General features: G+C 40.6%; 1 protein-coding gene across 1 annotated transcript in view; it reads right to left on the bottom strand.

The window, feature by feature from the left end:
- Positions 1-237: 237 nt before the first annotated feature.
- The window catches only part of stk32a (serine/threonine kinase 32A), a 129,000-nt gene continuing 116,580 nt past the window's right edge, over positions 238-12,657 (bottom strand). The window contains exons 12-13 of the mRNA XM_074672660.1: positions 5,157-5,221; positions 238-2,553 (exon numbers count right to left, since the gene is read on the bottom strand). Of these exons, the coding sequence (XP_074528761.1) occupies positions 2,439-2,553; positions 5,157-5,221 (180 nt within the window). The 3' untranslated portion in view covers positions 238-2,438. The remainder of the gene's footprint in view (positions 2,554-5,156; positions 5,222-12,657) is intronic.

Raw genomic sequence — 12,657 nt, 5'->3', positions numbered from 1 at the left:
TTGTCAAAACAATGACGTTGTGGGGGAATATTTTGAACTCGAGCGAATTCGCGTCTACCGCCCAAACGCGTGAACGCTCCAAACTCGCCGCGCCAAACGCGCAAATCGCGCCGCCAGAGGCGAATCGGCGGCTAAACGCGTCTTTGCATTGACTTTGTATGTAATCGCGCCGCAAATTCGCGTTTGGTGTGGCCACACCATTAGACACAGTGAAATAAAGCACACACAGCAGTCAGATTGGTTCAGAAAAAGAAAGTTATTATTTAAGGCACACCTTAATAGATTGCAACTCCATCACATTTGAATACAATAAACACACAGTGACAACAAAACCTTAATAGGAATCAAATTCACAGGTGTGGAACAATTCTACCCCCTGGCTAAATTATTATCTTTTAAATAGATGTCTGAAAAATGGTACAACTAGAGTCAAACAGTATTTGTCAAAGATTTCTTTATTTGGAGTTCGAATCAATAAAAACTGGATATGTCCAAGAGTTTTGTATAATTTAGAAAAAACCAGTGACAACTATTGTTGACTCCGAGTATTATTTACTACCAGGATAAGTCCATCTGTGTAACTATCCACCTATAACTTATACAGGAAACCACAAATGGATGTGTGAAATTACATCAGTGACAACGACGACGATATCAACACAAGGTAAGTCAAAACATCGTATCAATTTTGAATAGAAAAGTGCTCACAGTTATGAATTGAGTAGAGTGAAAGCTATTTTAAATAGAATTTGATAGTGTTGAAGACAAGATCAGTGTCAATAGAACGGCTACACGTTAGCATAAATCAAGGGAAATCACTGCTTGTGAAAAAGATTTCTAAGGCTGCAAATTGAGAGGGAAGTACAGTGTCTTTGAGCCAAGGATAGAAGTTATTGCCTTGTCTGGTAGCTTCTAATTTTCATTATTTAGAGTATCCGTGCTCAGATTTTTACTCCGTGCTCAGATTGTGCTAAATTACTGTTAAACGAGAGTGTGGTACCAGAATGTTTTGGTCTCCCGGCCAATTAATTGCAAATCTTCAGACTCATCTTGTGGCACATACAGTATGTAATTGGTTTAATCCAACATGAAGAGGAAGGACACTAAAAACCTCTCCGACAAAACAAATTTCAATGCAGACAGTAACTGAAAAATGAATCTTAGCTTAATCCTCATCTAGAAAAACCATCTCTACAGGAATATGTAATCACTCACAGCTTTAGATTTCTGTTTTTGTCTCTCTGTGCATAAATGCTACAGTAAATGAGGAAGCATGTGCAAAAGCAAGGTTCAGTGCAGGACATTTAACATCTACCATCTATGATTTCTACGTTTTCACAGCTTGAAACCGTCCACGCAGGGCCCAGGTTGTCGTTTGAAGATAAAGGCAAAGATTCATCCAGATTAGGGTGTATTTGATATTAAACGTCCATAAGGTTTATGTACGTTTCATTTCAACTAAACAATTTCATATGCATGATCAAGAAAAGACCTCAAACTTAACATCTTAACCTTTATTTTATAATTTCTGTATCAGACGATAATATTTTGCCTCTATCTGCAGCTGATGCAGCCAGGCCATGGTACCAGATATTGCAATCCTACCATCTTTTTTTAGCTTGACTAGCAAAGCTAAGCGTAATGACCACTGCATTCATGTAACTGCTGCTATCATAAAGAGAGCCATTCAAGCCCAAGCCTACAGTTCGACTCTATATTCTGTTTTTTAAGAGGAATCTGTGGTTGCTGTCTTAAAAACAAAGGCCTCATTGTACCTTATCCACCCTACGCTTCATGTTTTGCCCTCTTTTAGTCATGCTCTGATCCCAAGTGATGTAGACCCCTCCACTCTTTGATGTAATCCTCTTCCTGTAGCGCTGTTGTTGAATTGAAACAGTTATTCAGCTGAGAGTTAAACTCTGAGTGTCCGGCCCAAAGCAGCAGCAGCAGCAGAAGCAGCAGGTCCAGCTTTCAGCCACAGCCGACCACAGCGGACTTTATTTCCTGTGAGAGCGGAGCAGGTGTAGCGTTGTCTCCTTTTTGTCGGGGGAGCGACTCCCTCCTCATGCTGCCCAGCGCAGAGGTTGAGCAGATGTTAGAGCACCAGAGTGAGCGCAGGAGCGATGATGATGATGAGGGTAAGTTCATGATGACGGGAAAGCAAAGAGCTGAGCGGTGGAACGGCTCCTGCTCCGGGAGTCCATTTCTCTCCTGCATCTCAGGAGCTCATGATTAAAAGTGTTATTAGTGAACGATGAAGCACAAGCACATTCTGCGTTTCTGTTTATATAGATGGCAAAGTGGTGCCGTTACATTGAAGACTGGATCTGAGGGCCTGTGCTGACGGAACGATAAGTGTTTGGGTGTAAATAGCAGACCTAGAAGCTGTGAGAAGATGCAAGTCAGAAGGGAGAACACGGGGATCTGGAGTCAGGAGGTTATCCCGATAAGTAGGCTGCAGGTTCAACGTTGTTGTTCTGTCCGTCCTCTATCGCCTTGTTCTTCTCAGTGATGGACAGGTCAGAGGACTCTGAATTGACCGCTTTCTTTGACCTGTTGAAGAAAGAACACCTTTTGTATATCTTTAAACAGATACTAGCTTCTAAAGAAAGCATATTAAGACAGGTGAATTACAGCACAAATACGCCAGATGTGTCTTCCGCCCGGCCCCGCTCAGTCATGGATTGGCCATTTAAAGGGCAACTCCAGTTTTTTGACACCTGGACCTTATTTATAGGTGTGTGCATGCTCATATACTCACCCAGACAAACATCGTGCAGCTCAGAGTCCTTCAGAAGTTATTTAGATCCAACTGATTTAAGCCGCACTTAGCGGGGGCCATGGCAAGGGAGCTTCAGCGCGGGACATAATCTCTGCAAAATTGCTAACTTTGGCATTTTTTCATCCATCGCCAGTGTTATCATAAAGTCTGCTCGTCTGCCGTCTTCAGGTGGGTCAGCTGACCCAGAGCTGACCTGGTAAACAAACTTTTGACGGTTGTCCTTACCGGTTTGAGCCTGAGTACACGGACGAGGAGCTCGATGAAAGAAGGATGCAGAGGGAGAGAGACGAAGAGCTGGCTCGAGAACAACAAACAGGAGCACGTCCACAACTCAATGCAAACGTCATCTAAAGTTTGTTTACCAGGTCAGCTCTGGGTCAGCTGACCCACCTGAAGACGGTAGATGAGCAGACTTTATGATAACACTGGCGATGGATGAAAAAATATAGCCGAAATGAGCGATTTTGCAGAGATTATGTCCCGCGCTGAAGCTCCCTTGCCGTGGCCCCCGCTAAGTGCGGCTAAAATCAGTTGGATCTAAATAACTTCTGAAGGACTCTGAGCTGCACGATGTTTGTCTGAGTGAGTATATAAGCATGTACACGCAAGGTCCAGGTTGCCCTTTCAGTGAGGGTCCCAGCACGTAAGCATCAATTCTATTTTTGTCAGAAGCTGTGACACCTCAATTCCTGGTAGGGCAGATTGAAGTGGGACAGGAAGTCTTGCAAAAGAAACTACCTAAAAACAGCCAGTGACTTTCAAAATAAAAAAACTCTGTCAAAAGCAGATCGTATATAGCTTGACTACAATAACAAACGGACGAAATGAGCACAACCAGGCCAGGAGTCAACACATTTCAGGTTTTACCATTGACTGTATTTAGAGTGGACAGCGTGTCTTTGCCATTTACCATTGTACAGTTTTGATGCCAAAATACCCCCGTCACAGGCAGCCAGAGTCTGCCAATGGCAGCTCAGATTCTCCCCTAGCCAGTAGAGGCTAGGAGAGAATCTGAGTGGAGCCGGGTGACAAAACTAATATTTATTTTTTCTTTGCAGAGTCTAATCTCTTTTTGGCTCTACCTCCCGACATATTTTACAATCCCGTATTTTACAATATCGTACATGTTAAATATCACTAGAGCCTTGTTTTTAACCCCTTATAACTAATGAAAATGAAACTTTCCATAAAAAAGAGGACCTGTAATATCTTCAAATCACCACAACAATCAGACATGAGAAACATTTCTACGAGATATAATAATTTTTCAAAGTATGACCACAGCCCATTTGCAATGACTGAGGAGATGGATTTTTTGACCTGTACTGCAGTTAGCCACCAGCGGGAGCAGTATTTGTGGCTACCACTTCAGGCTGAGCAAGATGACGTCCATTTTTTTTTTTTACAATCTATGGGTTTTATAGCCCAACATGAACGAAGGGAGGATCATCGATGGAGTAGGAAGTGAGGGAACTCCTCAGTCTCACCATTCCAGCTGACTGGGCAGTCCTGCAATGTGCCGGACTGAACACGCAGCCGCTGAGAGTCAACCTACCCAGCCAACATCTGGCATATTTATTTCACGATGTGATTCCTAACTATTTCACTTAGTATGAATGATTTTTAATTGAAAGTTCACTCTGTGCTAGCCAAAACTGCAGCGATTATTAAGACTGAAAATGAACAGATAACATTGCATAAATAATGAAAAATTATTAAATCAAAATTTGAATTTCAGTTTTATTAAAAAAAAACAACTACTACTTCTTATATTCCCCGTGACAGTCAAATGTTGATGTGAGCGCTCTCTTTTTCATGATGATGTTACAGCTGAAAGAAAGGTGAATCACTGATCAGGAGAAGATCTTATTCCCAATATTTCTTTTACAATATTCATATTTTTCCACTTTGTTTTCTGTGAAGTTTGACTGTTGATTCCACATTAGGAAATCTAGTAAATGAGTAATGACATTTACAGATTCCAGAGGTCCTTAGCTGATCTTTATTTTCTATTTCTATCAAACATCATTTTCTGTTTCAGTTCTATTAAAGTCTTGGCTCCGCCTCACATGAGTAAACATCACACCCTTTTTTAATTCAATCATGCAAATGAGCGGTGACAGATATTCCTTTACTCTCCTTTGATTTATTCAGTTTCAGGTTCACTTCCATTCATGACTAATTCTCGTTAACAGACGCTATGAGGGATGCTTTCTTTGCTGTGGCAGATGTTGATCAAACACCCACAGTGGGCTGTGTCTTTAGTCACAAAAAGAAACACGCCTTTACAGAGCGGTGAGGAAACCTTTGAAACAACTCTGAAGAATTTTGTAATTGTTTAGAAAGTAGCAGGCAGGTAATGGAGGTTTCTTACTTTTCTCTATTGAAGACGATGAAGTCTCTCTGGACATTATCCAGTCTCTGCTGCAACTGACCGTTCTGGAAAAGACAAACACAAACAAGCAACGCAAAATTACTAAAACTCAGCAACATTAACATCAATAAAATCTGGTTTAATCACGTTATTGTTCTTCAGAATTTATTTTAGACGACTCCAACAGCTGTGCTCTTTCCCCCCCTCACACCAGATTCTTCTCCTTTGAATTAGACACCAGAGGAGAAAACTTTAGAGGACACTCGTGCTCTGTTGTCTCCACCTGCTCCATGCACTCATCCATATTTTGCCCACTTAATCACGCGAGCACATGCGGCTCTGTCGTGCCAGGCTGTTCTCACAACCGCTGTAGTGCCAGGACAAGTAGACAGGTGCTTTCTCGCTCTCACAGGGAGGCCGTGAAGAGATGGATCATGGAGATACATCATGATTCTGACGTCTGTGTCAGAGAGATAAACTAGTAGATACCTGAGAACACGTGTGTGCATTTATTATGCAGCCAAGAACGACCAATATCATCCTTTTGTGTACACTGTTGCTTAAAGGTCCCATCTTACGCAAAAATCACTTTATTAAGTCTCTGAGTGAAATGTGTGGGTCCTTGTCTTTCCTCCCAGCCCACAAAATGTGATATTTAATAACAAAACCTGTATTTAGTACTTGTGAATGTAAAGTCCTGACCTAAAACGAGCTGTTTGGAATTTCCGGGATTTGCCGACATCAGTGATTGTCTTTTATGACCAATCAGGAGCAAGTCTGACCTGATTGGTCCACCGGAACAGATACCCCCGAACCCCCTTCCTGCAAAAGTTGAAGAGCCATCACTGCTCTGTTTTTGGCTGTAAACAGCCACATAGTTCCATGCACAAGCTTCCCATCTTGGAAGAAGACAAGACTAAGTGTCTAGAGTTCATTTATGAGGGAAATGTGCCAGCTACACTCAGTAAAACTGTGCATGTGTGTGCTAGTCACTTCACGGCCGACTGCTTTTCCAACTTTAAACAGTCCAACAGAGGGCTAGCCAATAGACTGGTCCTGAATCCAGGCGCATTACCAACCATCCTCCAACAAACCTGGGACCCTGGAAATGTGAGTATTTTAAATGCTGTGTGCTGTGGAGCAGATGTAAGAGCTTTTCCTCAGTGTCCCCCCTGTCTCTGTGTTAGCTTCAGGATGCTAACTTTAGCTGCGGTTAGCCTGTTGTTTTAGCTTGTAATTGATACGGTAAACGAGCTTCGCTGTTTTCTAAACATTGTGCACTCGGAGCTTGTGGCGCCGCTCTCAGTGACGCTGAAGAGCGGGGCGGTATCAGCGGTGGCTCATTTACATATGAAGGCCACGCCCACTAAATCAGAGCGTTCTGAACAGAGGGGCTATGAGAGCCTGGAAACAATGCTGCTGTGCTTGATTTATTGGCTTTTTGGACCAAAACATGTTACTACCATTTCATGAAGACATCAATGATCCATATTAAACTGCAGAAAAGGAGCAGAGTATGGGACCTTTAAAAGTTTCAAAATCATCATAACTACTCCCAAATTATTCACTTAGGACCTAAAACAAATTACCCTGGAGGATTTACTCAGCCCTAAAAGGCTCGCTTCTCTTTGTCAAGGGCAGTCACACATGAAATTGCGACTGAAGTATGAGTACATGCTGCCTCCCACCGCACACCCCTCCAGTAACACCGGCCCTCAAAGCTCCAACCACACGCAGGCTCCTGAAAGCCTCCTCAGGATAAAACTGGCTGACTCCCTGCCCAGAGCTGTCAGTCACCGGGCCCAGCAGAGGGGCTGTGTGCAGGTGCTGTCACAGCAGGGGAGCAGCCTCTGGCACACAAAAAGCCATCCACTAAATTAGGGCATGAAAACAGAGAGGAAGAGAGACAAGAGGGAGCAGTGTATGTACATATTAAGCCTGAAAAGAAGGAACACAAGGTGACAGTGTGCATTGTGTGGTTGTAATTCATGCATGCAGGTCTCTCATCAACATTCGTGTGTGAATCAAAAAGAGGGACAGCGTCTTCTTTCCTGGTTAAGGGACACAGGAAATGGCACATTACCATGGCAGCAGTAAGAGGTACAGCTTCACAAAATGCAGAAATGGCAGAAAATGTGGTTGAGAGGTAGCAACAAATGGACAAAGACAGAGCACAGCGTAGTGTGTACTGTCCTCAACATCACTGATGGATGTAAGACGTTAGCGGTACGACAGATGACAAACAAGCTATGATGTAGTGCGTATCTGGTGCTGTCATGATGATATATTCGTTGATGTTGGAGGGCATCACAGTGTCTCTCACACACTTAATATCACCATGTTTCCTGTGCTGGATTGTTTAAAACTCAAACATTCATTCTTTTTTAATCCTTTTTTTTTTTTAACTGCAGTTCCTTAAGTGGCCACTTGAGGCTGGCTCCAGAAGCCAAGGAATCCCATTAACAGCAATGTTCAAACACCCATTTTCGGAGCAGGATTAAACAAGCCTACCGCCTGGTGTGGGAGACCACAGCTTGTATCACTGGTTTATTTAATTAAGTATTTTTCCCAAAACAACCATTCTGAAGATATTCAGAATAAGAGTTATGGAAAGATGAGCATATTTATGGCTAAGAGTCCAGATGATTACAGATGATTACCAAATTAGGTAATCTTATAGGCACAGGCTGAATTCCATCGGTAGTACAGAGTATCGATTAACATAAACTCAAAGGGTACCATGCTGAGGTCTGCTGGATCAGGTCTGCTTTCAGTCCCCAGAGTCAGAACCAAACATGGAGAAGCAACATTCAGCTTCTTTGCTCCAAATATCTGGAACAAACTGCCAGAAAATATTAAGTCTGCTGAAACTCTGAGCTCCTCTAAATCCTGGTTGAAGACACGCCTTTTTACAGCTGCCTTTTATCAAATCATTTAATCACTTTTCTTTAAAAAAAAAAAAAAATACTCTTATCTTAAAATGTGTTTCAAAATGACTTTTTATCTTATTTTGTTTTATTGTATCTTATTAATCTTAAACTGCTTTTGAACTGAATTTTAATTGTTTTCTTTTAATTTGATCCGTCTGTTAAGCACTTTGAATTGCTTTGCCAAAATGTGCTGTATAAATAAACTTGTCTTCCCTTGCCTAGGTACCTAAACGCATCCTTGTGACTGTGAGGGAGTGGAAGAGAAGAAGATTTTCCATAATTGTATAACTTTAATTATATGTCAGGCCAGATCACTGTATGTAATGTATTTGGTGTTATTCCTCATTTTCTTTGATGGTTGTGTAATTAATAATCCTTGATCACTTGATGTGTGCGTGGAATTGATCTTTAAGTTTCATTTTCGTTTGATTCATCGTCACAATTCATACAGTGTGTCGGGGAGTGACTTTTGAGAGTTTTTTTTCAGAGTTTTAAGAAAGAATTTATGTCAAGAAGATGAATGTGAACTTATAGAAGTCAATTTTGAGTCTATTTGTGTTTATGTGCAGGTTTCCAACCTTTTTATCCAACAATGTTTGCTGTGAGTATCCTTCCAGAGGGGGGTTAATTGAAATGTAGAAAATAAAGTTTGGTAAAATCTGGACAATGCTGGGAATGAACACAGCATTGCAAGTTTATAAATTGAGAAATAAATGTATGAAATTGAACAACTTTGAGATTTTCAATTACCACACAAAATAATACATATTACCACATAAATGCACAAAAGAACTGAAAATTGTTACTGTTGAGTACCGTTAACAATTTCCAGGGCATTGGTGCTTTTATCATGTGAAAGGTATCCACCCCTAGTCAAAACCCCCTCTTTACTAAATAAAAGGTGACAACAGTGACACTAAAGGAATCCCACAACCACAGGAACTTTCCCAAGGAACTATGTGCTTCCCAGCCGTAGGAACTAGTATCAGAATTTAGTACTGGGGCCTTCAGGTGTCCCCACTATCTGCGGTAACATAAAGCCCTTGACTTCAGACAGGCTCAATGATGGGGATGAGTTGAGGAAGAAAGGCAAAAATTAAGAAAAAGAATAAAACAGGGAATTGAGGGAAAGAAATGGTGAAAAAATAAGCAAACATAATCATAAAAAAAAAATTCGAAGAAGACATAAAAATGAAGGAAAGAAAAGGACAGGAGATAGGTTTATAAGTGAGAAGTAAAGTAATTATGGATGTTTGGAAGATGAATGATTAGAAAAAAAAGCAGAAAATAAAAGAAAATAGGAATCAGTACAGAAACAATGACAGGAAAGGAAAATACAAAATGTAAGGAGTACGTTAATTAAAGAAGAACAGAATAAATAAAAGAGGGAAACAAGGAACAGAGACCGGTTTATAAGAAGGAATCCTCCAGCTCTGAAGAGAGCCGACAATAAACCCTACAGCTCCTTTCTCTCCTGCTCTCCCTCGTTATGTGATGCTGTTAAAAAGACGGTTCAGAAGCTAATTGCTCCAACTGTTAGATTAAACTTTCCATTTAATGAGACAAACCAACAGGGAGTGCTCTGCTGGACAGGAGCCTAACAGGGACATTTCTCACTGTCCACATCCGAGCTCACTGACGCTGAGGAAAGCTTTTCTTTGTAATGTTGCTGCTTCAATGTACTCTGGTCTGATTAAAAAACAAAATCAACCTGTCAGTAACAAAATCTTAAATAATCCTCTTTTATTAAACATCTCATTATCTCCATGGAGAACAGGGAAACTGTATGCTTTGCTGTTGATGTTAGGTTTACTCCGCTTGTTCAGTTTTGAATCCACGCAGAACAAGTCGTACTTATCGAGCTACATCTGTTTGACTTCTGCTGATGTTTCTGCACTCAGAGCTAAACTGAAGACAACCTTTGATTCTGCTCTTCTAATTAGGAGCACACCCAGAGCTGGAGATCCCCTTGGTACACACACACAGATCCCTACATCTGCTTGTGGTCTACTGCTTTACCTGACTCTAATACTAATCAAGACATTTCCCAATGTTTCTCAGCAGGAGGCTTTAACTTCTTCTAACTTTTCTCCAACTTTTGTCTAATCTACATTTTTCTTGAGTTATAAGTAAGATTTGGTAAGAACACTAAATCCTGTTCTGTAGCTCTGTCAGATATAATGCTGCAAACTTCCTTAAAGGGCATATTGCAGGGATTTTTTAAATTTTCTTTTGTAAATTAACACTTCACATCGTCTGATAATGGCAGTAGAATCAGGCCTTCTCCATACGTAGCTGGGTATTTGCAAAAATGAATATCCCCCTTGTTTGTGGAAAAGCGGGGAAATCCGTATTCGTATTTGGCATTGTATTCCAGACGTAAAACCTGTGCTAGCCAATCAGAATGAGCCCTGTTCATTCAGCTGTGACGTATGAAAACCGAAAACTCTGTTTACCGGCATCACCATGAAACTATGAAACTGGAGTTTTCCAAATTTTCACTTTGGCCGGAGTTTTCAGAAAACGTTGTTTTTAGTGACGTACAGCTGCGGTTTCCCAAATGGATGGCTCAAATTGACACTGCTTAAGTCAATCATTGATTTATATGTTAGTCAACATGTATATTGCTCCACCTCTGCACTTAGAATTCATCAATACACCAAATGATTTCAGAGAGGATCTACCAAAAGCTGCTTCTGGACAAGACAGTTATAGCACCAACTACAGGCCTGGCATGCTTACTACAGCGTTTTCAGTTCCCCAGCGTTTCCATGTAAACCCAGATTTTTTTCACTGCGTTTCAGCGTTTTCAGATGAAACGCTGTCATGTAAACAGGGCCTTGGAGGAAATTTTAAAACTAGTGCTGTCAGGCGATTTAAAAAAAAAAAATCTAATTAATTACAAGATTTGTAATTAATTAATCTAATTAATTGCACTTTAATCTCATATCTGCTTGAGGTCCCCAAATAGAGAATCTGAATTCTTAGACATTACAAAATTGTAGTGCATGACTAATCAAATAAAAACACAAAGAAGAGAAGATTTGTTAATCCATATTTTTTTCAACTGGCCTGTGTTAAAATGTCCGTGTTTGCCGCCATTGACGTCTATAGAGGCGGGGTCTAGCGGGACTTGTCAATCAAACCCTGCTCGTGAACTACTGTGGGTGAGAGCGGTGTGCTCTTTGGATGAGAGCTCAGCATGGATATGAGGAGAAGATGTGAGATGACAGAGGCATAGCGAGAAGCTGCAAGTCAGAAAAGTTCAGGCAGCTCACGCTCCAACTGAGGACGTGTCACGGTAGTTCAGAGAGAAAGAGCGGCGCCATCGTGAGAAAACACAACAGAGATCGTGGAGAGGATCAAAGGATGGAGAGCCCAAGATGAACACGATCAAAAAAGTACTTTTGTTCTGCTTTTTGAATCAAAAACAGGAAGAGAGACATTAAAGAAGAGAGTCCACTCTTCTTTGGTAGTTTTGGTGTTTACATAGTCATAGAAAACAAGATTATTTGGGTCTTGAAAGCTCCTTCAAGATGCTCTCAAACTGGCTGGCAGCTAATGAGTTAATCTTGCGTTAATTTGCAGTGTAATTAATTAATCTAATTAACACGTTGAAGTAACAGCCCTAGTTAAAACATATGCACAACCACAAATGCGACAAGCTGAAATTCTTACTTGCACATGTTGAAAAACAGGTAACAGATGCAACAATTTTGGTCGCAGCCTTGAGCCCTAAACATCAATACAATTTTCAGACTATTTCAAAACAAGATAAAAACTCCTTACAGGAGCTTAACTTTCCTTCAAGACCCCTCCTTTTTTAAGAAGAGATAAACAAGACCCCAAAAATACCCAGGGATGGGTACCTTTCACATTTGAAATGATAGGGTACCAATGCCCAGTACCTGGCAATTGGTATCAGTACTCTACGGTATCAACTTTCGGTACTTTTTGTGTGTTAATGTAGTAATAAATATAAATGTATTTAATAATAAAATCTCAAGTTTTTCAATTTAACATATCCATTCTTCAATATATAAACTTGCAATGCTGTGTTTATGTCAAGCATAGAGAATCGCCTACTTCTCCAATCTCTCACAGTCACAAGGATGAGTTTAGGTATCTAAACATGGTACTGTTTGATCTCATGTGAATCAGTACTCGGTACGGACAGAATTCAGTTGGTATCCTTATTCCTTTATGAACCTTTTAATCCTACTTTTTCCTAAAGTAACCAGAGACGTCGGAGAGCAGGCAGATCACGTCAGTATTGGGTTGGTCCATCGAAGACTATATCTAGACATCAGAGTAATGTGCAAAATAGGTAAAAATTTTGACATCTAAATCTGGCTTTTTTTGGACGTTGTAATAATGTTCAGCATCTGGACGTCATTTGCAGACCAAATCTAGACGTCAATGAGACGTTCAAAATGGATCCAAACATATTTTAGACGTTAATCTGACATCTATACAACGTTCGAAAAAGATGCAATCATAGTATGGTAGCAATAGTAATAGTAATAGTAGCTTAAATACACATTAGTTCCTCTAGTATTGAATTTAATCAA

Source organism: Halichoeres trimaculatus, unplaced genomic scaffold, assembly GCF_033239565.1.
Source record: "Halichoeres trimaculatus isolate MK-OKI-2021-1 unplaced genomic scaffold, fHalTri1.1 fHalTri1_scaffold_6, whole genome shotgun sequence".
In the NCBI taxonomy this organism is placed as follows: domain Eukaryota; kingdom Metazoa; phylum Chordata; class Actinopteri; order Labriformes; family Labridae; genus Halichoeres; species Halichoeres trimaculatus.
The sequence above is the reverse complement of the archived record's forward strand: the minus strand, read 5'-3'. Positions and strand labels throughout refer to the sequence as shown.